At 38.2% G+C, this 25,874-nt stretch overlaps 1 protein-coding gene across 2 annotated transcripts; it reads right to left on the minus strand.

The window, feature by feature from the left end:
• Window positions 1–25,874, minus strand: LOC121375884 (transmembrane protein 272-like). 2 transcript variants are annotated; one of them, XM_041503569.1, is made up of 4 exons: window positions 25,636–25,874; window positions 8,441–8,603; window positions 5,343–5,402; window positions 1–2,821 (listed from the first exon to the last, which is right to left on the minus strand). In XM_041503569.1, exons 1-4 carry the CDS (start codon window positions 25,750–25,752, stop codon window positions 2,379–2,381), a joined length of 783 nt encoding a protein of 260 aa, XP_041359503.1. In that variant the 5' UTR covers window positions 25,753–25,874; the 3' UTR covers window positions 1–2,378. The 2 variants fall into 2 exon arrangements, with proteins under 2 accessions (XP_041359503.1, XP_041359504.1); XM_041503570.1 differs by lacking the exon at window positions 25,636–25,874 and adding an exon at window positions 15,886–16,106.

The following is a 25,874-nucleotide window of genomic DNA, read 5'->3' on the forward strand; positions in this document are numbered from 1 at the left end:
TCGGGTCACCGATCTTATCAGAGGTCGGACTCGGGATGGGCGTGTTCGAAACCCTAGTGGTATATGGGCACGTTAAACAAGTTATCATCATCATCAACACGGTCTTTCATGATCTGGCAGACATTTTCTATAAGGTTTAAATCGGGTGAAGCAGCTGACCCTTTTAGTACGGTCATGTGATGCCGTTCAAACCAGTCACGGGTGTATGCTGCAGTGTGTGGTCTTGCATTATCCTGCTGGAGAAGTAAAGGAGTGTAATTTGTCATAATTTAGTTTAGCAATCCTTCCTGTAAAATTCCACAGTACTTGACAGAGGAAATATTTCCATTAACCAAAACTAGGGGAGACAATCCCAATTTGCTTATGCCTCCCCATACAGTAACTGCTGGTGAGATATTTTTGAGACCATTTTTGGACAATGTCCAAATTTAGCTCACCTTTTTCGTGTACATCGGTAAAACTGGAACCTACTTTCGTCCGTAAATATCACGTTGTCAAAGTCATAGTCACGATGGGCGATACACCAGTCCTCTCTTGTCCGTTTATGCTCATCTGTCATGAGCGGTATCTTTTGTGGTTAGTGTTTAGTGAGAAAGATACGGGTGTAGTGGCCGTACACCTACCATTGAACCCTTAGAACTCGCTCTGGGTGGGAGCCGGTACCGGGCTCCGAACCCTGTACCTACTAGCCTGTAGTCCGATGGCTTAACCAATGCACCACCGAGGCCAGTTGTCTATCTCAGACATCGTTGTGACCAAAAAGTATGTCGTCTGCTCAAAGCATCATCACGTGACATATCTTAAAAAAAAGTAAAACACCGATTTAAAAAACAAATCCGGATTGTTTTGCACAATATTATATTATATTATATTATATTACACGTTATTTATGCAATCTTTCTCAAAATGAATACATTCAACATACAAATAAATATGTCGCAATTATGAAAAAGATATTGCGTTATAAATATAACCCTTTTTTGCGTATTTTATTATGTTTAGATCAGCTCTCTCTCTCTCTCTCTCTGTCTCTCTGTCTCTGTCTCTGTCTCTGTCTCCCTGTCTCTGTCTCTCTGTCTCTCTGTCTCTGTCTCTCTCTCTCACATTAAAAAGTACATATATTATTTTCTTTTGAACTTGGGTTATATGAAAATTGTTAGTTCTGTTGGAACACGAACATAATCATCAGATTCGTTGGATTCATCAGCTTCGGTGCTAATAGGCACTGGATTCGTGTTCTGTCCTAGCCAGCTTAAACGTTCTGTCTCCAATTTAATACATTATACAACTAACCACGTCAGTGGTGTCCACCATGTTTGTAATCCAGGCAATATGTAGAATCCAAAATATATCATGGTATGGCAAATGGCAAAAGTATTAATATTAACAGTATATACTCAGAATTTAGTCTGAATAGCATATTAAGAATGTAGAATGTAACAACATTTACTCCTACCTAAAGGATACACACAAAGGACATGGAAATTCAAGAACAGCACGTTCCATATGTTTTACCGTCAAAAATATATTCTCAAGATTCTTTAACTATTTTCGTTTGACCATCTCTACACACATCTAACAATATATCTGACATAGATTTACAAAAGCAATTACATGCATTTGATAACAAGCGAAACGGGATATTAAACCGAACCGTTCCTTTTTTCAGTGCTGTGTAGGATTTTTTTTTTTTTTTTCATTCCGGTTCCTTCTCCAGGTTATACTGAGTACAAGTTCATCGCTACTCGCATTAAAGTGTAAAATCCTCGATACCGAATGTCATCCTCTTCCTGATGGCGCTTATAATGGGTGTGTCACATAGGGGAAGATTAACTTAATCGGTAAGCAGCAAGCATTCATTGCAAAGTTCCATGCGTCCTGATTTGAAGTGATGCCAAGATGGCCCCATTAATACTCACTATGTTAAGTAGTCCTACACCTAGGTGGAAATACTGCGGCATCACCATTCATTTCGTTGTCAACAGTTATATATTGTGGTTATGGTGTGATGTATATCCCCTTACGTGTTCCCAGTATGGGAGCAGATATCCAGAAGAAGTCGGAGAGTGCCAAAAGACAGACGTCCATGGACCTTCTTAGGACTGTGGCGATAATCACAATCACCACCACCAAAAAAAACCCCCAATAATCATATTCTCTAGTTGATGCTTGAGCACAGATGTCAAATTTTCATTGGCATGGATCATGTTCTTGAAACTGTAGAGAAAGGAGTGGGTTGCTGGACTGTTTCATCGTTGTAAATTGTTTTGTTTAATTAAAAAAGACAGAAAAAAGGAACAATAACCGTTTCTTTGTTTCTTTCCTTTCCTTTCTTTCCTTTGTTTGTTTGTTTGTTTGTTTCTTGTTTTCTTTTACATTTAGGACGAGGCAGCTACGTGACTTTTCCGCAATCGGTACATAGCATACATGAGCATTATGCAGATGAGGACGAGGATCGCCAGACCGATAAGGCAGTAACAGGTGACGATTTGATAGAAGGTGAACATGTACAGCGGTTCGCTGCACCAGTTCCCGGGCTCGTGCAGCGGCTGTTTGAATTTGGGTTTCCAAATACCGAGGAACCACACATTACCCACGGCGAACCACATAGCGAGGAAGATGCTCAGCACGTACCCGGTGAATTTGAGACAGCGCGACATCACCGCGTCCTCCTCATCTTCTTCGTCCGAGAAGTCGTCGCTGCGGGACTGCTTCTGTCTCCATAGCATTAGCAGCACCTTGAGGAGGCCGAAGGTTCCGCCCACCATGTGGTAGATGGGAATCTTGGGCTCTTTGGGGCAGTCGTCTCTGTAGGATGTACCTGGAAAGGAAAAAGAAAGACATGGAACAAAAAGTAGAGTAGAGTAGAGTTGAGTGAGTTGAGTGAGTGAAAGTGAGAACATACACACAATAAAGACTAAGAAAACCATAAACCCCCTCGGACATACACAAAATATAACAAAATAATACAATAAAGACTAAGAACCCCATCCTCATATCTTCGAAAGAGACGAAAACAAAAAAAACCTACACCCATCAAAACAAGAAAACGAACGAATAAATAAAAATAAACAAACTCCTAAAAAGAAACACCTAAAAATATATATATATATATATAAATATATATATAATATATATATATATATATATATATATATATATATATATATATATATATATATATACTCTTCAAAAGAAGAAACGCAATGTGGTACATTTGGAGAATTGATTTAATTATTGAATGGTGAGTCCGATAATTACCAAATGTTGCAGGATTGTTCACAATTCACTCTAGTCCATTGTGAGTAAGTGATAGGAGACACCACCAAGGTCAAGGTCATCTGGAGTCAATACCGGGTGTGGCCTCCGCGTGTGTTGACAACTGCCTGGCACCGCCTGCCCATTGAAGCAACCAGAGTACGGATGACGTCCCGGGGGATGGTGGCCCACTCGGCCTGCAAGGCTGCTGCCAGCTCGGGCAGGGTCTGGGGCTGTGGTTGTCGCTGTCGGAGGCGTCGGTCCAACTCGTCCCATAGATGCTCAATTGGGTTCAAATCCGGTGATATCGATGGCCAAGGAAGGACATTAATGTTGTTGTTCTGTAGGAAAGCCGTTGTGAGACGTGCTGTGAGGCCTGGCGTTGTCATGTTGGAACACTGCGTTGGCGTTGGCCATAACTGGAACGATGTGTGGCCGGAGGATCTGGTCAATGTAGCCCTGTGCATTCAGGTTGCCCTGCACGTGGACCAGGTCAGTTCTGCCAGTGTGTGAGATGGCTGCCCACACCATGACACTACCCCCGCCGAATCTGTCCACTTCCTGCACGCAGTTTGCCGCATAACGTTCACCACGACGCCTATACACGCGACATCTTCCATCATGACGTCGGAGCAGAAATAGGGACTCGTCACTGAACCACACCTGTCTCCATCGCAGTTGAGGCCATTGTCGATGAATCTGGCACCACTGCAGTCGGGAGTCGACGGTGTTGTGGTGTTAAGATGACACCTCGAACTGGACGTCTGGCACGAATTCCTACCTCACGTAGGCGGTTCCGTACGGTCTGGTCGGATATCCTGCGCAAACCTGGTATTGCTGCGGCTGTGGAGGTGGCAGTAGTCAATCGTTCCCGAAGGTGGCGTACCCGGATGTAGCGGTCCTGCCCGGGGGTAGTGACCCGTGGTCGACCGGATCTAGGGAGGTCACGTGTTGATCCATGTTGCTGGTAACGGTCCCACAGTCTGGAGATGGTGCTTGGGGACACATGGAATGCCCTGGCAACGGCCGTTCTGGATTCGCCTGCGTCTAGTCGGCCGATGGCATTCTTTCTCTGCGGTTCACTGAGACGTGGCATGTCCTGGATTGTCAACTGTCGGCCAGATACAGAGGCCAGGCAAGCGAACACCCTGCACTTTTATACTGTCGGTGTTCATGTTGCACGTGCAGACAACGCACGTGCAGTGGTGACATGGTTTGCACGTGGCTGCGTTTTTGCGAATATTCACATTTTGGAACTTTATTGTACAGTAGCTGCGTTTTATCGAATGTAACCGTGGGAATGTGTTTGGGACATGCAATGACCTTATATTCACAAAGCATGAACCGGTAGGAAACATAAAATCGGAGTTATATCCCATTTGTACCCTTTTGCGTTTCTTTTTTTGAAGAGTATATATATATATATATATATATATATATATATATATATATATATATATATATATATATATATATATATATATATAAAAATAAACGAATAAAGATAAATAAACATTTTCAACCAAAAATACGCCAAAAACTCGAAAAGAAAAGATCCACCCATACGCACACAAAACAAATCATTAGTGATTTTATTTATTTTATTATTGTCGTGGATATTTGTAAATCAAACATCCGTCTGCTATTTATTACAAATACCCTTCCAGATCCCTTATACGTGGTGCGAATAGTCCACGTTTCTTCTTGAAAACTAAAGCTCCCCCGCCCACTGTAAAATGATGGTGTTTCCGGTAACGTGACGGACTCCAATTTTGACTGCTGACTCAAAATACGTTATAGACAAAAACTCTTTGGTTTTTGTTGTTTTTCTTTTTCGTTTTTTTATTGTTTTTCTTTTTCGTTTTTTTATAATGCATTATGAATGAAAAGAAGAAGAAGAAGAGAAAACGCTTAATTACCCAACTGTTTTATATATTAACGGAAACACAAAATTTGTCTGACCTTTATCCTGAACAGAGACAAAATACAGATAATATGCAGGCCCCCAGCAGTGTGCTTGAACCTTATTTTAATATAAGTAAGAAACAGACGATGATGACCGTCACCTTTGGTGTTCCACTTACCCATTACAAGCATAATAATTGGTAGTACTGCCAGCAAAATCAAAAAGATTGTTAAAGCCCCTGTAAAAACAAAAAACAGAAATATTATTGCACAAAAGTCAACAGCAGACGCCGAAAAAGTGAATACCTATTATAAAGTACTGAAAATAGAATAGAATAGAATAGAATAGAATAGAATAGAATAGAATAGATGTTTAACGACACCCCAGCACGAACAATACATCGGTTACTGGGTGTCAAACTATGGTAAATAAAGTACTCGGAGTATAAAAAGAAAGAAAGAAACGTTGTATTTAACGACGCGCTCAACACATTTTATTTGCGTCAAACATATGGTTACGGACCACACATATATTGAGAGAGGAAACCCACTGTCTCCACTTCATGGGCTACTCTTTTCGATTAGCAGCAAGGGATCTTTTATATGCACCATGCCACAGACAGGGTAGTACATACCACGGCCTTTGATATACCAGTCGTGGTGCTCTGGCTGGAACGAGAAATAGCCCACCGGTCCCACCGACGGGGATCGATCCCAGACCGACCGCGTTACCACTGGGCTATGTCTCGCCCGGAAGATACAAAGGAGAAAGCAATCTGTGCAACTATTTTTACAGTAATTTTAAAATGTACAATCAAAATAAATATCACTATCCTAACATTACCAATGTATTTTTGGGCAATAAAAAAAATCGTCATTGTAAAAGTATGATTAGTTGTTAATAAAAGACTGAAACATTAAAAAAAAATCACAATTTTTTTTAGCCAATGGTGACTCTTTGTTTATTTTTTATTTGTATGGATTGAAAACATGGTCCATAAGGTGGACAAGGTTTAGATCTCTACAAGGGTATTAATATATTGGTGAATACTTGGTATCGGTGAATGAATGAATGAATGATCGAATGAATGAATGAATGAATGAATGAATGAATGTTTAACGACACCCCAGTACGAAAAATCGGCTATTGGGTGTCAAACTATGGTAATGCAAACAAATAAAGTGATGATCAACATCAATATAAAAATTCAAGATTTAAATAAAAACAGTGTAAAGAACTGTGCAAAAATACAAATATCACAGATAGATACTGACTTTTATTGAAAATTTTAATTGTATCTCGAAGAAAACAAGGGGATTTGTGCCGTATTGGCCATTCTCAAAGAGAATGTTACACCCCTGCACTTGGTATCAAATCAGACGCACTAACGTGCACAGTTCATCGTTAAGGAAAGCTGAACTTTCTAGGTTTTACAGCAGTAATAATTTTAGTTAACTTTAATGTTTGTTTTGTTTAAAGACACCACTAGAGCACATTGATTTATTAATAATCGACTATAGGTTCTTAAACATTTGACATATAGTCCTAGAGAGGAATACTGCAATATGGTTTTTTTCCATCAGTAGCGAGGGATCTTTTATTTGGACCATCACACAGTCATGACACAGCTTTTGATACACCAGCCGCAGTGTACTGGATGGAACATGAAATAGCACAATGGCCCCACTGATGGGTGATCAATCCCACACCGACCGCGCATTAGGCAAGCTCTTTCCTACTGGACTACGTTCCTCCCCTACTGATGTCAAGTTTACAAGTTTGTTTATTGCCTTAAATTTTACATCTCATCAGTATACATAATAAATGTATTTTTTATATGCAATATGTACATTATAATGGTGGGTGAGTGATTTTCACATAACATGGTAAATGCCAAAAAACACAATACAAATATAACTATACAATCTAAACTAGATTAAATCAAGTTGTTTCTTAAATTATTGGCCCGAATTAAAGTTTGTCTAAGGTTACCGAGCTCTTTATCGTTTTCAGTAATTAGCAGTTGCATTAGTTTGACACTAGGTCGTCTGTAATAATACGTTTAAATACATATTTTGTCTTAGACCATTATATCGGTGACATTGCAGTACAAAATGGAATTACAAACTCTACGTAGTATTTGTGTTTTTTTCAGCACCTTTATATCTACCATTAGGGGAGGGAGGGAGCTCAACCTCTCGTGTTTTATGGTCATTGCATTCTACCAACACTATCCCTGTTGATGAGTTCTCATATTTGCAGTAGTAAATCATACGACAATCATGTGCCAGGCTCCATTCAGACAATTCTGTATCTGCCCCTGGTATTTTTCAAGAGCAGCCCAAGCGACTTCACATTTTCATATTATTGGGAAGGAAAGGTTGCTCGACATCTTCTATTAAAATAGCATTCAGTGCACAGGAAGCACGACATGCAGAAGGATGGTCCTCACTGCGGGATCTAGTTCACTTTGTCGCGTTTAATTAGTATCTGAAGTATCAACAATGTTGCTAATGAACCATTACATTTAGCCACATGGTTCAGCGGAGACAGAGAGAGACAGACAGACAGACAGACAGACAGAAATATATATATATATAGAGAGAGACAGAGAGAGAGAGAGAGAGAGAGAGAGAGAGAGAGAGAGAGAGAGAGAGAGAGAGAGAGAGAGAGACAGACAGACAGACAGACAGACAGACAGACAGACAGAGAGAGAGAGAGAGAGAACGAAAGAGAGACGAGAGACAGAGACAGAGAGAGACAATAACGTGTATGTCACATTGAATAAAACCACTCCTGTCTTTGATGAGGGTTTTTTATTTTATTTCATAACATAACATATTGTTTCAGCTGGCCGGTAAGTACCTGGAACTTAATATGAACTAGCATTAGTGCACCAGCTACTACAGTGTTTGGAATATGTGTGGGGGTCCTACTAATATCGGGATAACGTTTTGTGCGGAACAAGGATGGTCAAAGGCGCGTCGCTTAAACTATGACGGGTTTTAGTATTTATAACCATGGTATATGCATTAATTACAAAATGTGTGTAGCTGGATCTGACACTGGGATGCGTTTCCAGCATCCATGAAAAAAACTTGACATATAACCGGTGTCAACAAGACCAGTACTACGGAAAACTAAATTACGGCTTTACCAACCGATCAGTGACTTTTCCGTCAATTTTACCATGACCCACATGCATATATGCAATGGTTGTTTAAAAAATTGGGGTCCCTGTCGCATTCGTTAAAGAGCATGGAACACGATACTCACATGACAGCCAGATAATTTCGAAAGCTCTGTGCATGAATTCGCACGGGTCCGTGCATTCCGTGTGAACCTCTTTGAGCTGGTGAAAGATGGAGCCGTAGGACAGGTACTGGTCGTCAGACAGGTCGCTGATGCTTTGACACAAACCAGCCTCGTCACTCAGATTCTGAAAACAAAGAGCACTCTATCAAGAAACGGTAACCTATTGGCACATACGCGGGTATAGGGATATCTGTAGCATGCCCTTGCGGCATTGTGTTAGCAACACGGCTGGCGTTTGCCACTCGTGGACTTTTGTTTTTAAAAACGGTCATTTTATTGTGAACTTACGCGAACATATGCTGCACATGACACACACACACGAAGCACAGAACAATAAAACGAATGAATGAATGTTTAACGACACCCCAGCACGGAAAATACATCTGCTATTGGGTGTCAAACTATGGTAAATGCAACAGTAATGCAATAAAACGAGATCCGGTGATATACATGATACAAAAATAGATTGCAGTGACCAAGTTATGGTACGCAACACACCACCATCTCAAGTTGAACTTTCCGTTCATGTGCAGTAATGCGTGAATAGTAGGTTGCGATGACCTAGTTATGGTATACGAGACACCGCTATTCCAACTTGAAATTTATGTGCAAGTTCACCAGCTCAAAAAGGTTTACACGGAATGCACGGACCCGTGCGAATTCATGCACAGAGCCACTGAATTACGCCATTGGTCGCTATTATAAAGTAAATACATGTATAAATAAAATAACAACATTATACTAAAATTATTAAAAATAATATCAAATAGTTTTGCAACTTATCGGGTCGTCTCGAGTATTTTTATAATGGTCACAAACCATTGAACATTCGAGAGATTATATGAATACAAAATACTAGCGTGTCAACGCATTAATGTTTCATAGCATGCCTCTGTATATACGAGAACAAAACGTACTTTGTACTCTATCAAAGCGAAGCTGCATATTTTAAATCGGCACGGTGTAATTTAACACAACCAATCCAATATACAAATCAAATCATTTCGATTCCATCCAGAACTTTTATTACATTTACGTGATACTTTTATTCTAAATTTTAATTTTATCTATCTGTGATATTTGAATTTTGGCAAAGTTCTTTACACTGTGTTTTTATTTGCCTCTTACCGGCCTCGGTGGCGTCGTGGTTAGGCCATCGGTCAACAGGCTGGTAGGTACTGGGTTCGGATCCCAGTCGAGGCATGGGATTTTTTTATCCAGACGCCGACTCCAAACCCTGAGTGAGTGATCCGCAAGGCTCAATGGGTAGGTATAAACCACTTGCACCGACCAGTGATCCATAACTGGTTCAACAAAGGCCATGGTTTGTGCTATCCTGCCCGTGGGAAGCGCAAATAAAAGATCCCTTGCTGCTAATCGGAAGAGTAGCCCATGAAGTGGCGACAGCGGGTTTCCTCTCAAAATCTGCGTGGTCCTTAACCATATGTCTGACGCCATATAACCGTAAATAAAATGTGTTGAGTGCGTCGTTAAATAAAACATTTCTTTCTTTCTTTCTTTCTTTATTTGCCTCTTGAATTTTTACATTGATGTTGATCATCACTTTATTTGTTTGCATTTACCATAGTTTGTCATCCAATAGCCGAATTATTTTTCGAGCTGGGGTGTCGTTAAAGGGACATTCCTGAGTTTGTTGCGTTGTAAGATGTTTCCGACTAATAAAATAGTTCTACGATTAAACTTACATATTAAATATATTTTCTTATTTAGAATATCAGTGTCTGTATATTCAATGTGTTTCTGGTCGTCTTAATATTTGTAAGAAGCCCAAACTGGAAATAAAATGAAATTTTATCTAGTACAAATATTAGAACGATCAGAAACACGTTTAATATACAGCCACTAATATTTTACACAGACAAATATATTTAATATGCAGTTACAATCGTTAAAAAGTCTCTGTTAGTCGATAACATCTTAAACATTGTAACAAACTCAGGAATGTCCCTTTAAACATCTATTCTATTCTATTCTATTCTGTTCTATTCCAATATACAAAGTCATCAAATATTTCAGAAAACTAGCAGAGATATCACGTATTGAATCGGATAATTACCTATTTTTGTATTCAAGACCCGTGTCTGTTTCAGGCCGAAATCCCAAGAATAAAGAATCGACACGTGCTATCGTCAGTATTCAATTTATTTTAGCTTTAATCACATGTAAACAATTGTCTTTCATGATACATATCTACATTGTATGATAGATACACACAGATACGTGCAGGTTACTGAACCCCAGTTAGTGATGAATATCCGAGATAGACGGGGCACCACCACTACCGTAAATACTTGACGTGGCGTGTAAACGCATGGTACATGTAAAACATGTTATTTAGTCCGCAGAATAAATTATGTAAATTACGTTTAATGTTTTTCATCTTGTTTCTGTCTTCCGGGAATAATAATAATAATAATATTGTTATATAATTTAATAATAATAATACTAATAATAATAATAATAATAATAATAAACATCGGTCGTGAATGGGCGAATAAAACAAATACCCACCCCCCAAAAAAAACAAAACAACACAAAAACACCCACAAAAAAACAACAAAAATCATGTATAAAATAATGTTGACGTCCAATGCTGATTGTGTAGCTATATCATATAGTTGCTATAACATTTGGTCTAAATAGAGTGTATGGGCAGTTTCACGGGAAAGGTTGCACTGCTCGTTGATTGGAATCAAATTTAAAATTTAAAGCTCTGTTCTGCTGAAATTTGTACAGGTACCTGTGTGAATTTTATTGACATAACTTGATTTTTCATCAAGTAGTGAATATTTATATATCAAAATAACACATTTACGAGTGATTTGCATTTTTGCATTATTCCATCACTATTTTAATAATAATATAATGTGAATTAGATACTTTTATTTTCATTTATTTGAATACCAGACTACTGGTAAACATTTTTTACCAACCATATCAAAACTGGATGTTGTGTTATAACTTTTCAGTATTTTAAAGAACTAACTCTGTTTTCCGTTAAATTTGTTTTGAAGATGTCCCGTCATGAACATTGACCTATAAATAATTCTAATAACATTTTAGGACAATTATTTTTGTATTACTATAATCACAATAGACACCTACAGTTGTGTCAAATATAAAAATCGATGTAACTTTGTTATTTACTTTGAGATATTTATTGTAACATAGATCCTAAAAATTTCCATTAAAAAATGTCCCCTCCTAAACGTGGGTCAAATAAATATATACAGGCTAGTTACAAAACTTTAATCATATAGTACATTGATAATAGCCTGCAAAAACTAATTTGTATAATTGTTGTGTTTGTGCGAATTGTAGTTCTGTAAATACACAAGATTTTGCATGTTAAACAAAATGTCTCCTCCTAAACACAATTTTAACATGTATATTTAAACATCTTTTTGCAAAGTGCTTTTATTACATTATCAATATATTTACTCGAATGAATACAAAATACAATTCTATACCAATTTCATAATATATATGAAGTTTATTTGATAGATTTTTTGTAAAAGGGTTGTGAGATATGATGCATTATTGAAAATTATTGTGTCTAAAATAAAACAAAACATACTTATATGTATGATTTAAATTCATTTAAAATTAACTATCCATTCACTGATGCAGTGGTAATTTTATGTCACAGTGTTCAAGTTACGGACAGGACATTTTACAACATGTTAAGGTTGAGGAGATTTGATATTGACATGTCTGGGTGTTGCTATGTACATGTGACTTGTATGGAAGTCTGAGACATTTGTTGACAATTTGCAGGTGTTAGTGGGGTTTGACTGAGAGATGTCAGCTTTGTTTATTATTCTGTCACACTTGGAAAGTTGTGCAGCGATCAGTTTTGGTTCTTTATTCTGCAATGTCAAACTGTGTTGAACATTCACCATAAGGAGGACATGTATCAAATTCGCCTTTTAAAGGAAGGGACAATTAAGGCATTAGGCCTGGTATGCATAGTCAACGATATATAATGCACATTAATGCTTAATATCAACAAGTATAATCGTATAGTTAATTAATAAAACGGTTAAACGTGACGGCTATTATAGATGACGGGCGCAGCCATTTTGTACAATCCCGGTGAATATGCCCTCTGGAGAGCTGGTGGTTACGTAATACCTAACGTGTCATGTCAGGAAATAAGTCTTCTAACTGAAGAAACAAAACATACCTGATTTTTGCGGATGCATTGCAATGCTCTGTAATAATATCCATCCCAGTAAGCCAGTAGCGAGTATATATTATTTTTCAATACAAAATAAACCACCATAGTCAAAGTGTTGAAATAACTGTGTTATGTTTTGGACATAAATTAACCAACATACTGAAATAATAATCGGAGTGTTTTCTTGGTTAATTGGTATTTTCTTTCGTGGCCTGTACCTGTGGTCCCTGATTGGCAGGTGTATATTTAGACGGTTCCCAGACAATGTGTCTAGACACACTAAAAAGACGTGCCTCTTTTATTAAGATCACAGGGTATTGTGTGACTACCACGTAGACACCCCTCAAATTGTAATAGACATTATCAGCCGTCCTGCTTTATTACTGTAAGTAATTCTATAAAACCCGTGATTAAGTAGACTTTCCCATCAAAAATCACAAAACTTACCAATTATGTACTCCCAAAGTAAAAGAAAATTATCACTTGGGTATTGTGAGTGGTCGTTTTTGCTCGAACGTACCCTACCAATAGACCTAATAATATGCATTTTTTCTTTGGATTTTTCAAAAGAGAAAAATACTATAACTCCATTTCGTTCTTTGATGCAAATTGAAATATATTTAGTTAAATAGTTTATTATACTATAAAGTCATTTATGTTGTTTTACAAGTCAGGTTGATGAAAGCGAAGCGCCTTGTCGTAAATTAGAGCGTTTGTTTACACTGTGCATAGAGGAGTTGGACGGAGCTGACGTCACTTAGCTCCCAAGCTATACCACTGGACGTCGCAAAAACGAAACAAAATGGCTGCCCCCAGTTAGCAGGAATAATCATGTTTTTTTATTAACTCTAAAATTACGCGTTTTTCATTTGTTAAAGTGTCAGTATGTGTTGGTGGTCCGGGTATGCAGCGTTCCAACACATAAGGCTCTTGTTGGAGTTGACTGTCCCTTTAACACAGGTGGCTGTTTAATACCGATGGCTGCTTAATGCAGGTCAGTTCAGATTACTACAGAATCTGATGTTTTTAAATAATACTGTTTACTATGAAGAGGGTTATTACATTGGACAGATAACCAATACACAATGCAAGTGTAAAGTGCTTGAAGGTGATCATATTTGTATGAAATTCCTTCATGAGTGCAAAGTGACATCAACATTTAAATGGCCACCGACAAGGTCCTCCTAGACTGTCGGAGTGGAGTGCTTAGAAAGTCGTTTCATCTTTCTTGGGCCTTTAACGGTTGAAGGACATGAGCCTTTTATTCTGCCACAGTTGCAGGATGTAAAATCCAAATATTACAAAATAAAGCTGGCAAATAAGGACATTGCAAGCTAAGTAGATTGTGTGTCTTGTATGCAGCAGTGTACATCTGAATGACAGGTAATTTTTCAATGTTAATTATCTAATTACACCATTACATGCAGATTCACATTATGAATTAAAATCAAAACAAAATTAAGAGCAGTCTCAGTTTATTTAACTGAAATCTACGTGTTAAAAATATGTCCCCTCCTAAACGAAATTGCCATTTTCACATTGCATTGTTTGAAAGCTAATATCACTGCTAATACTAATGCAATCAACATTTTTTAACTCGTATTCTAAAAAACATATTGAAATTTCATTTCTAATTCATTTATAGACATTCTGTTTGTAACATTAGTATTTAATGGTTTCTGTTTAAAATAAATCATTTTTAAATAGAAGAATATTGCTAAAATATTACCAAAAATTATCAGAAAACTTAAAATCCTTGATCTTATTAATGAAAAAATAGTTACTCTTAACAGTTTCCTATTTAAAAAAACCACCTCAGTTTATCCTTAGAAATGTATCGCATAAAAGCTTATGATTATGCTGTACCTATGTGTCCTCATATTTTTATGCTGTGCATGTAATCATATCACTGATTATTATAAACCGTAACAGCTGTAGGTCCATTTTTCAATAAAACATTTCACTAGTCATAATGCTTTTAAAAAAAAATTTTTTTTTTTTTTTTTTTTTTTTTATAGAATGCTGCATAGTTAATTTTTGGGTCCCATTTATGCAACCTTTCCTGTGAAACTGCCCGTATACAGATTATGCCATATACCACAAGATTTTGATATACGAGGGTTATGGGGAAAATAATCGTTTCTCTAATGACGATCAGTCCTAAGACATACCGTTTTTAGAGAAACCCGCTACATTTTGCCATTAAGTCAGGTCAGGTCAGGTCAAGCTGTTGTAGCGTACGCCTGTCTTGGGCACAAGAGCCGGCCGAGGCCGGCTCCTTCGTCCAGGACAGGAACGGGGGGGGGGGGGGGGGAGGGACCGCCTGCACTGGCAGGTGCAAGTGACCACCAGCAGCCCGACCGTGGTCGGTAGCAGGCGGGGGGGGGGGGGGGGATGGTGCTATGGAATTTTGAATGGAGCAAGAATTATGCCAAAGAGAAAAGGTGCGCAAGTTTGATTGAGGAATTTGGCGCAATTGTGAACGGTCGGTCAAAAAGAAAGTTCCGGAGTTAATACAAGTTTTGACATTAGTGAATCGAGAGTAGCTCGTTAATTAGACCTCTATGATGCTGTGGTGTCACCCTAGGTTGCCCATTAGCCAGCGAGGGATCATTTATAGGCACAATGCCGCAGACATAATAGCACATACATGGCCTTTGTTGCACTGGCTGGAACGAGAAATAGCCCTATGGGCCCACCGACGGAGATCGATCCCAAACCGATTGCACGTCAGGCGAGCGCTTTACTACTGGGCTACGTCCCGCCCTCAAATTAAAGGGACAGAACCTAGTTTCAGCCCATGAAAATCAACACAGTTTAGTTAATCTACAAACCTGTAACACATTTGGATAAAGTTACAATTGATTCTATGACTTTGAAATGGTGAAATACACTCCATAACTGTTGCCGCTCAGACCCACGTGCGTGTTTTAAAATATGAGAATTGCATTTTGTGATATTAAAAACACCAGGATGACCAATGTATGGAAATGGATAATCTAAACAATAAAATCGGAGTTAAGTATGATTTTAGTTATGAAAAACGGCTCTAATAGTAAAAAATATGCCGTTGTGCTTAAAAATTAGGGTATGTCCCTTTAAGAATAACGACAAATAATTTTGGTAAATATGCTAAGGGTGGAGACAGATTATGAAATAGCCAGTTTTCTACTATTAGTAGCTTCAGCAGTAATCGTTGACTTACCCGTTTCTGCATCACTGAAGTAGGATCGGTGAACTTAAATTCCAATTTACATATTTGATGACTTTTTCGTTTGTTTACTTGAACAATGATAATGCAGACGTTAATTAATATGCATTATGGAGTGTGCATGGAAGATATCCGATATAAACTAAAGTCTGATTTGTTTTTCTTGCAAATCAAACAAAACGTAGTTGTTGGTTCACAACGACTCTGTATTGGAAACGAACCAGTGAGAAAACCCCCCCCACAACGACTAAATACATGCAAAGCCATGTAGTTTCTATTATTTTATTCACGCGGTGTGGCTATAACAGATGTGCTATATAAAGTATCCATGCAAATATGTATGTTTATGTCACACGACAGATGTCACACACACACACACACACTAATGCATGTCGATTCTTCTGCGTGTTGTATCAATGGATTTATATAAATACATACACAAAAGGTTCAACAAAAAAAAGTACACACACACACACACACACACACACACACACACACACACACACACACATATATATATATATATATATATATATATATATATAATAAAAGTTATTAGAATGAAGTGTATCGGATGAATATATAAAAACATAGAATTTCACAACGTTTTCCATTAAAACGTGAAATTCTATCTTTATGTAAAATAAATATGGAAATGCATTGAGCGGGTGTTATGGTGGCTGTTAAGGACAGGTGGCCATTATATACAGGTGGACGTTAGACCAGTCTCGACTATATATATGCATTGAACTTTACAGGCTGGTAGGTACTGGGTTCGGATCCCAGTCGAGGCATGGGATTTTTAATCCAGATACCAACTCCAATATATATATATATATATATATATATATATATATATATATATATATATATATATATATATATATATATATATATATATATATATATATAGTCGAGACTGGTCTAACGTCCACCTGTATATAATGGCCACCTGTCCTTAACAGCCACCATCACACCCGCCCAATGCATTTCCATATTTATTTTACATGTTCCATGCGGCCAACGACCAAAGTGAATTATAGATGGTTGATCCTGTTGTAACGGCCACAAAATTACAATGACAATTATTTTGTGTCCAAAATGGACAGTTGAACTTGCCACAACGGTTACAAGATATATACATGTATTGACCTGTGCCGTCACAATATAAAGTTATTGTTTTACTCCAAGTTGAAACAAAACAAATGCATGTTCCAGTGCATCATTAATCGTATTTACGTCTTATATCTGTACGATATGGTCGGCCATTTAATTTACAAGGCGACTTGTGATTGGTTGAAGTAAGGCTTGCATTGAACTTTACAGGCTGGTAGGTACTGGGTTCGGATTCCAGTCGAGGCATGGGATTTTTAATCCAGATACCGACTCCAAACCCTGAGTGAGTGCTCCGCAAGGCTCAATGGGTAGGTGTAAACCACTTGCACCGACCAGTGATCCATAACTGGTTCAACAAAGGCCATGGTTTGTGCTATCCTGCCCGTGGGAAGCGCAAATAAAAGATCCCTTGCTGCTAATCGGAAAGAGTAGCCCATGTAGTGGCGACAGCGGGTTTCCTCTCAAAATCTGTGTGGTCCTAAACCATATGTCTGACGCCATATAACCGTAAATAAAATTTATTGAGTGCGTCGTTAAATAAAATATATATTCGACTCGTCAACACAGACAGGTAGTGTATTCCAAGGTATGTGATTGCTGCTAGTCAGACAAGCAGTTCCGACAATCTGCCACCATGTTTGTTCAGCCTTACACAATGACAAATTGACTCTTTTGTTAATGTATAATGATTTCTTACCGGCAGCCTTTTGCGTGTCGTGCATTAATTTAATAGGTAACAATGCAGTGGAAATCAAAGATAAATGGCTTTTTCAAAAAGTGTGTAATAGAATGAATTTCAACAAAACGTATTACATTCATGTTTTAAATAACATTTTTATATAGTAAAAATATGTTGTTGTTTTTTCTCTCTCTCTCTCTTATTTAAAGACTGTTGATACTTTATGCATTCCAGTTTAGTAGTGGGATTTTTATAGTAAATTATTTTATGTGTTTTTCTTTACCTGTATATAAAAGTCACCTGTCCATAACGGCCACTTTTGCCAGATCCCCTTAGTGACCGTTATATACAGGTTCGACTATACACATGTATATGAATCGTTATCAAATTTCGTAACACTTTCACATGGTTAAGATTTTTGAAATGAGTATTTTCCCACCGCCTTTTTACAGAGAGAGACAGAAAGTGAGACTGACAGACACATAGACTGACAGAGAGAGAGGGGAGAGAGAGAGAGAGAGAGAGAGAGAGAGAGAGAGAGAGAGAGAGAGAGAGAGAGAGAGAGAGAGAGAGAGAGAGAGAGAGGTTAAGAGAGCAAAAACTACATTAGATATGCCTTTTAAATACCATCCGTTGAATATTTATTGGAAGTAGAAATAACAGTTAAAGTTTGTTTTGTTTAAAGACACCACTGGAGTATATTTATTTATAAATCATTGGTTACTGGATGTCAAACCCGCTACATTTAGGGGTTCAGTCATCGGCTATTGGATGTGAAACATTTGGTAATGCCGACACATGCCCTTAGAAAGGAAACCCGCTATATGTTTTCATTAGTAGCAAGGTATCTTTTAAATACACCATCCGACAATACAACGATCACATATCACGACCTTTGATATACCACTCGTGGTACATTGGCTGGAACGAGAAATAGTCCAAATGAGCACGCCGTCAGGAACTGATTTTAGACCGACCGCGCATCAGGCATCTTTTCCCTTTAGACACCCCACAAAAAAAACACAAAAAAAACAACCCCAACCCAACCAACATGTGTATATATATATATATATATATATATATATATATATATATATATATATATATATATATATATATATATATATACTGAACAAAATAACAAACTTCCGCTAACTATGCTTGAACATAACTTGATGAAAACAAACCGGAGGAATAATTGTTATATATGCGTTTAAAGAGTGTTCCATGATGCATCGTTTGGTGCAAAAATCATGGCCATAGGTTAACAGAAACTGGGAGAAATGTTGACCAAGTGTGGTAGGGGTTTAACAAAAACCCACCCACTTAATAACGGGTATGACCACCTCTTGAATTGACCACTGCAGTGCATCGCAGGCGCATAGAATTGACTAAAGTGTTGATTTCTACCTGTGGGATATTGTTCCATTCCTGAATAAGCGCTTGACGAAGTTCGTTGACGTTAGCGGGTGGGTTGGGACGACGCCTCAATCGTCTATCCAGACTATCCCAGACATGCTCGATGGGGTTGAGATCAGGACTTTTAGGGGGCCAGTCATCAATGAAATCAATGTTATTTGTCCTAAGAAAATTTACAGTGTCTCTAGCTGTATGAGAGGTGGCATTATCATGCTGAAAAATCGAGATGTTGGCGTTGTTATGGAACAGAGGAATGACATGATGAGCGAGAATGTCATCGCGGTAACATTGAGCATTTAAATTGCCATCAATGACGACTAGTGGTGAACGATAACCATGGGCAATGGCTGCCCAGACCATGACACAACCCCCACCCCCGAAACGATCTCGTTCAAGATCACAACAGTCAGCATAGCGTTCATTTCTCCTACGGTAGACGCGCACCCTGCCATCACCACGTTGTAAAGAAAATCTGGATTCCAGCGTCGCCGTATCCAACGAGTGTGTACACGTGCCCAATTAAGACGATGACGTTGCGTTAAAACGCATCCGACGTAAGGACGTCGTGCACGTAAACTGTTATCCCGCAGACGATTACGAACTGTTTGCCCACTGATTCGGTTATTATGAAGCCCAGGTGTGTTAGCAGCAGTAGCAGTGGCAGTTTGGAATCGATTGCGCAAATGCGTTTCCATGATACAGCGGTCTTGACCACGCGTTGTAACACGCGAACGTCCACGACGTGGCAAGTCGTTGGTGCTTCCTGTCGTTTCACTAGAACTCCCAACATGCCTTGCAACGTCTTCTGTCGACATGCCATCATCAAGCATGCCAATCACCCATTCGCGTAAATTATTGGGTATTCTTGGCATACTAAAAATGCTACAATGTAAAAAACGTTAATTTTTTTTACAAATTTTGAAGCGTTTTCGTTCACTTGACAACAATGTCAGTAAGACAAGTAAAACAAATTGACCGAATACTACACGGGACATGTCGAACCAAGCATGCACGTGCAAATTGAATTTCACGTTATCGACGATTAACAGTGCAAAAATAATCGATAAAATTCATGAATCCTGGTAATACAGTTCAAGGCTAATACTACCTATATAATTTCATTACACAATGAATTCTTTAACACAACAAATACTATATGTACAAATCGGAAGTTTCTTTTTTTGTTCAGTATATATTTCTTGGATCCGCCCGCGACGGTTCACTCCCAGTATGACTACTTCCCAGTTTGACTACCCCGTGACTGTCGCCGACGAATTCTCGACCCTAAGGATCACTTTTAAATTACATTATACAGCACACTGTGGCTATATTAACTCCAATAATATAATCAACATGACGGGAAGGACACGTAATGTAATTACAGCCTAGCCAACTGCCAGTGATTGGAAACACTTTTGAATAATTGACGTGTTTTATCTGAAGAGTGAAACAGTATTGTTCAGAGACCAACAATCAAATAGTGGTTTGTACTCCGTGCAATATTAAAAGCATGTAAACACGGCGTGCGTCAATGCAGCAGCGTAATGGTGGAATCCTTGAAGCAATCGGAACACATGGAACACAATTAGCTGAAAGAAAGTCGCTTAACAGAGACGTGAAGTTCACTGACGAATAATCACATGATAATGATTTAATTGTTCCTTAAAGCCGATGGCCCTGGTTATGAATGAGGAAGTGTAAAAATATGTTTGAATATTGCAGCTCCTGTCTCTGATTCTCTGTCTCTCTATTTCTGTCTCTCTCTCCCTGCCTCTATCTCTATCTCGTTCTCTCTCTCCCCTCCCTGTCTCACTCTCTATCTGCACCTCCCTCTCTCTCTTTCTCTCTCCCCTCCCTCTCTCACTCTTTATCTGTCCCCGCTCTCTCTCTCTCTCTCTCTCTCTCTCTCTCTCTCTCTCTCTCTCTCTCTCTCTCTCTCTCTCTCTCTCCCTCTCTCCCTTCTCCACCAGTCTATGTGTCTGTCAGTATATATATTTTTCTTTCTCTCTTTTCCTGTCAGCCTCTATCAGTCTCTCTGGGGTCAGTGTGTGTTTGTGTTTGTGTGTGTGTGATTGTGTGTGTGTGTGTGTGTGTGTGTGTATGTATGCGTGCGCGCGCGCATTTGTACTGTAGTCATTGCCAGTGCTTTGTGACTGATATATCAAATGTTGATGAAAATGATTAAGATAGTGGTGGAGATGATGATGATTATGATGGTGATGGTAATGATGATTGTGATGGTGATGATTATTATTATTATTTTGATAATTATGTCGATTATGATGATGACAATGATGATATGATGATAATGATGGTGATGACGAGGATTACTAATATAATTATGATGATGGTGATGATGATGATGATAAGGATGATGATGATGTAGATGATATAGATGATGATGTAGATGATGATAAGGATGATGTAGATGATGATAATGATGATGATAGTGATGATGAGGATTACTATGGTAATTAATATGATGGTGATAAAGATGATGATGATGTAAATGATGATGATGCAGTACATGATGATAATGATGATGATGATGATAAGGATGATGATGATTTAGATGATGATATCGATGATGATGATGACGACCGTCCTTACAACTATAGGGTATTCGGCAAATGACAACTGATTAGAAACATATCAACTATTCAACTGCACGTGCTTCTTTGAGAGTTTAAGCAAATTAGAATTTATCTTTAATGTAAAAAAAATTGGATCTTCGAGAAATGCAAAACAAACTAATTTCCGTTTACTAGCAATATGTTGAATCGATTAAAGGTCTCGGGTTTAATTTCTAAATATCGAGTAGAGAAAAAACTACATACTAACGACTATTTTAGAACATAATCGCATGATGATGCGTCTGTCTACTGATTTCTTCAAATATAGAATGAATGATTGAATGAATGTTTAACGACACCCCAGCACGAAAAATACATCGGCTATTGGGTGTCAAACTATGGTAATGCAAACAAATGATGATCAACATAAATATAAAAAGATTTAAATAAAAACACAGTGTAAATAACTGTCCAAAAATGCAAATATCACAGATAGATACTGAATTTTACTCAAAATTTCAATTTGTGCTGTATGGCCATTCTCAAAGAGAATGTTACACCCCTGCACCACGGTGAGGTTACAGCACGCGCAGGGGTCTTCAAATATAGAGACAATAATAATAATTAAAAAAAAAAAAAAAAAAAAAAGAGAAAAGAAAAAGAGAACAAAGACAAATGAAATGCTGAACCTTGGGCACTGCCCCTCCCCCCTCCCCCAAACTCTGAAGATTATGCATCAGCCACTTAAGTTGAAATGTTACTTAATATATATTACTGGCCTAGTCAGTGGCTGACATCTTCCAACGCCACTCTGTATCAAAATAATCTGCATTATATGGATGTTGATAATGGGTTTTTTAATTATATAACATTTAGTGAAATATCTTAAATATCAGTGAAATAAAAGTTTTATCAGCCACTCAGTGATGATAACACACTTTAGAGTGAACATTTCACTATTTCACTCTAAAATCTGTTATCATCACTGCAGAAAATGTTATTTTCACTGCAAGAGAGCCGGAGCTATTTTGCTGCTGGCATTTTAAAAATAAAGGTAAAGTTATATAATAAATAGAACATTTCATGTTTTTCGTCAAATATAATTTATATCTCATCTCGTGAAGTTTGCAATCATATCGCACTCGTTGCGCATATTTGTAAAAAAAAAACCATGAAGTATCCTCTATGTATGCTTACACCAGATAAACTCGCTTGATTCGCGGTCGGTCTGGGATCGATCCCCGTCGGTGGGCCCGTTGGGCTATTTCTCATCTCAGCCAGTGCACCACGACTGGTATATCAGAAACCGTGGTATGTGCTATCCTGTCTGTGGGATGGTGTACATAAAAGATCCCTTTCTAATACTATATGTCAAAATTACCAAATGTTGGCTATCCATTAGCCGATGATTAATAGATCAATGTGCTCCAGTGGTGTCGTTGAACAAGGCAAGCATATGCATAATGGTAGAAAATGCGCTGTTATGTTGCTAAAAAGACATACGTTTCCTTTGGTGGCTTTTGTTTTCATTCTTGCAAGACAATATTGCCATCTTGTAAAAATAATATCGCGAGACAAAATAATCAAAATATGTTTACGAATGATATCAAAAGGAACACACACGGCTCAAGGCTACAATGAACATTCACGACAAAACTGACTAAATCCATTCAAACAATAAGCACGTTGGTTTCAGAGAACATTGACAATGAACCTAGAGCTAAACGCGTCTATATTGAGATCATTATATAATGAACAATACTTTTAGATGGCAACCTAAAGTCCATTACCACACAGGCTACATGGTTACTGAATGTTTTATTTATAACGTCGAAATAATTGGCAAAATGCCTTCAAAATCGTGTTTATTGATTTTTCCTGTATATTCATATGAGAGGTCACCAGTTGCAAACAATTTTCGTCTTTGAGATAACTTTCAAGACTTGTGATTGGTTGCTTGAATGTAAAATAAGCATGGCCGAAATGGATTGCTCGATGACGTCAACCTGAAATTGATTGCTCTGTGAAGTATAAGTTAACTGGAAGTGTGAGTGTCATAAATAGATTTTAGTTTTTAAAACGACGTTTAAAATTATTTTAAACCTGTGTTCTGAGGATGTGTAAGGAACAGAATATTACATTCGTGTCCGTTAGATGGCATTTATCTTACAACTCGTTGTTTAAAAATGTATCATAAATAATATTACTCTTTTTCAAGTATTATAAACATTCAACGATTTGTTAGAAATGCATTTCTTCTAAGGATGGCGGGGCGTAGCCAAGGAGTACCGTAAAACACTCGCTTAATGCGCGGTCGGTTTAGAATCGATCCCCGTCGGTGAGCCCATTGGGCTATTTTTCGTAACAGCCAGTGCACCGCGTCTGGTATACCAAAGGCCGTGGTATGTGCTATTCTGTCTGTGGGATGGTGCATATAAAATATCCCTTGCTACTAATGGCAAAAATGTAGCGGGTTTCCTCTCTAAGAGCATATCTCAGCAACAGCTGATGATTGAGCCCCTAGAAACTTCGCTCGCCACAGTCTAGCCCCCCCCCCCCCCGCCACCCCATAAATTCAGTCATACGCACTTGCACCTCGGTGCAATATATAACATAATATAAAAATAAAATAAATAAAATCAGATTGTGCATTTTTTCATTACCATATAGCGTACGTCTGCGCTATTCATCTTGTTTTGGGCAGACGAGATGTATGCACAGTGTATATTTGTAATCACCAAAAGTGATTGGTTGAAGTACGCAATGCTGGAAATGTCGCCAACTAGGTAATAAGCGACTGCAAGGTTGAGAAACAATGTGTTGATATCAGCAGGAAGAGCCGTGCAAATGATGTGCGGGGTAATAGCCACTTAAAATAGCTGAGGTATGTGCCCAGGACAAAGTGCTTGAACCTTAGTTGGACATAAGCACGAAAATAATTGAAATGAAATGAAATGAACTTGATTCTGTCTCCCCTAGATATACACCTCAGCTATCCTGAGTTGTCTATCAGAGATAGTGAGTTAATGGTTAGTGAGTGTGTGATGTGGTGTAGTGCAGTAGTGTAGTGTAGTTAGTGTAGTGTAGTGTAGTAGGTGTGTAGTGGTTTGGTGTGGTGTGGTGTGGTGTGGTGTGGTGTGGTGTGGTGTGGTGTGGTGTGGTGTGGTGTGGTGTGGTGTAGTGTAGTGTAGTGTAGTGTAGTGTAGTGTAGTGTAGTGTAGTGTACTACAGTGTAATGTAGTGACTTACACCTCCTCATTTAACCATCAGACCTCACTCTATGCGGAATCCGGTCCCGGAAGGTGAACTCAGTACCTGGCAATCTTAACAACGACGATTTAAAACCATTACACCACCTATACATGTATTGAGCTTTAAAATGATAACAAGTGCAATACACCCGGTGATGAGTCACACCAGTGAATATCTGAAACCTGCTGACTAACACATTTCGTTCATATTATTATAGCATAAAACAAAAGCTGAATATATACATTTTACTGTATACGATAGATATGTGAAAATAATTCCCTCGCCTCAAAAAAAAAAAAAACCCCATTAAAAACAAAACAAAACAATAACAAACAAACAAACAAACAAACAACAACAACACATTTTATTCTATATGGCAGATATGTGAAAATAATTCCCTCGCCTCAAAACAAGCACAAAAACAAAAGAAAAACAAAACAATAACAAACAAACAAACAACAAAAAAAACAAAAACAAAAAAACAACAGATGGTAAATGCATTGGCCCAAGAAAGATGTGAAAAATACACACATAATGAAGAAATCATTTCGATTCTAGGTGGGGGAGAAATGTATTCACCCGGGAATATGACGAGAGGTGGACAGGACATCAACAACCCCCCACCCCCCAGACCCCTATCATTACCTAGCGATTTTTTTAAAAATTAATAAATGCACCTTCCTTTCTTCAGTTGTTTTGTCTTACCTGATGTCTTAACGATGAGCACGGGCTACCTGCCCTATCCACCAGGGAAAACTGCGAGGATCCATAATTCTCCTGGTAGGGTCGCAAAAACGACGCCCTCCCCGCGACGTTCAACATAGCCGAGTACACCGCACTAGCACGTTAGACAAAAAAGTGACACACCACCAGAAATATTTGTGTCTTCTGTACATTTGTGAGAAAAATCACCATCGCCTGTAACTCCAATCAGTTCGGTTACA

Source organism: Gigantopelta aegis, chromosome 6, assembly GCF_016097555.1.
Source record: "Gigantopelta aegis isolate Gae_Host chromosome 6, Gae_host_genome, whole genome shotgun sequence".
NCBI classification, from domain to species: Eukaryota; Metazoa; Mollusca; class Gastropoda; order Neomphalida; family Peltospiridae; genus Gigantopelta; species Gigantopelta aegis.

Coding starts and splice junctions, on each gene's coding strand:
- LOC121375884 (XM_041503569.1), bottom strand. CDS start 25,752: ATGTTGAACGTCGCGGGGAGGGCGTCGTTTTTGCGACCCTACCAGGAG. Junction 8,604..25,635: donor GCTCATCGTTAAGACATCAG/GTAAGACAAAAC, acceptor CTTTGTTTTCAG/AATCTGAGTGACGAGGCTGG. Junction 5,403..8,440: donor CGAAATTATCTGGCTGTCAT/GTGAGTATCGTG, acceptor TTGTTTTTACAG/GGGCTTTAACAATCTTTTTG.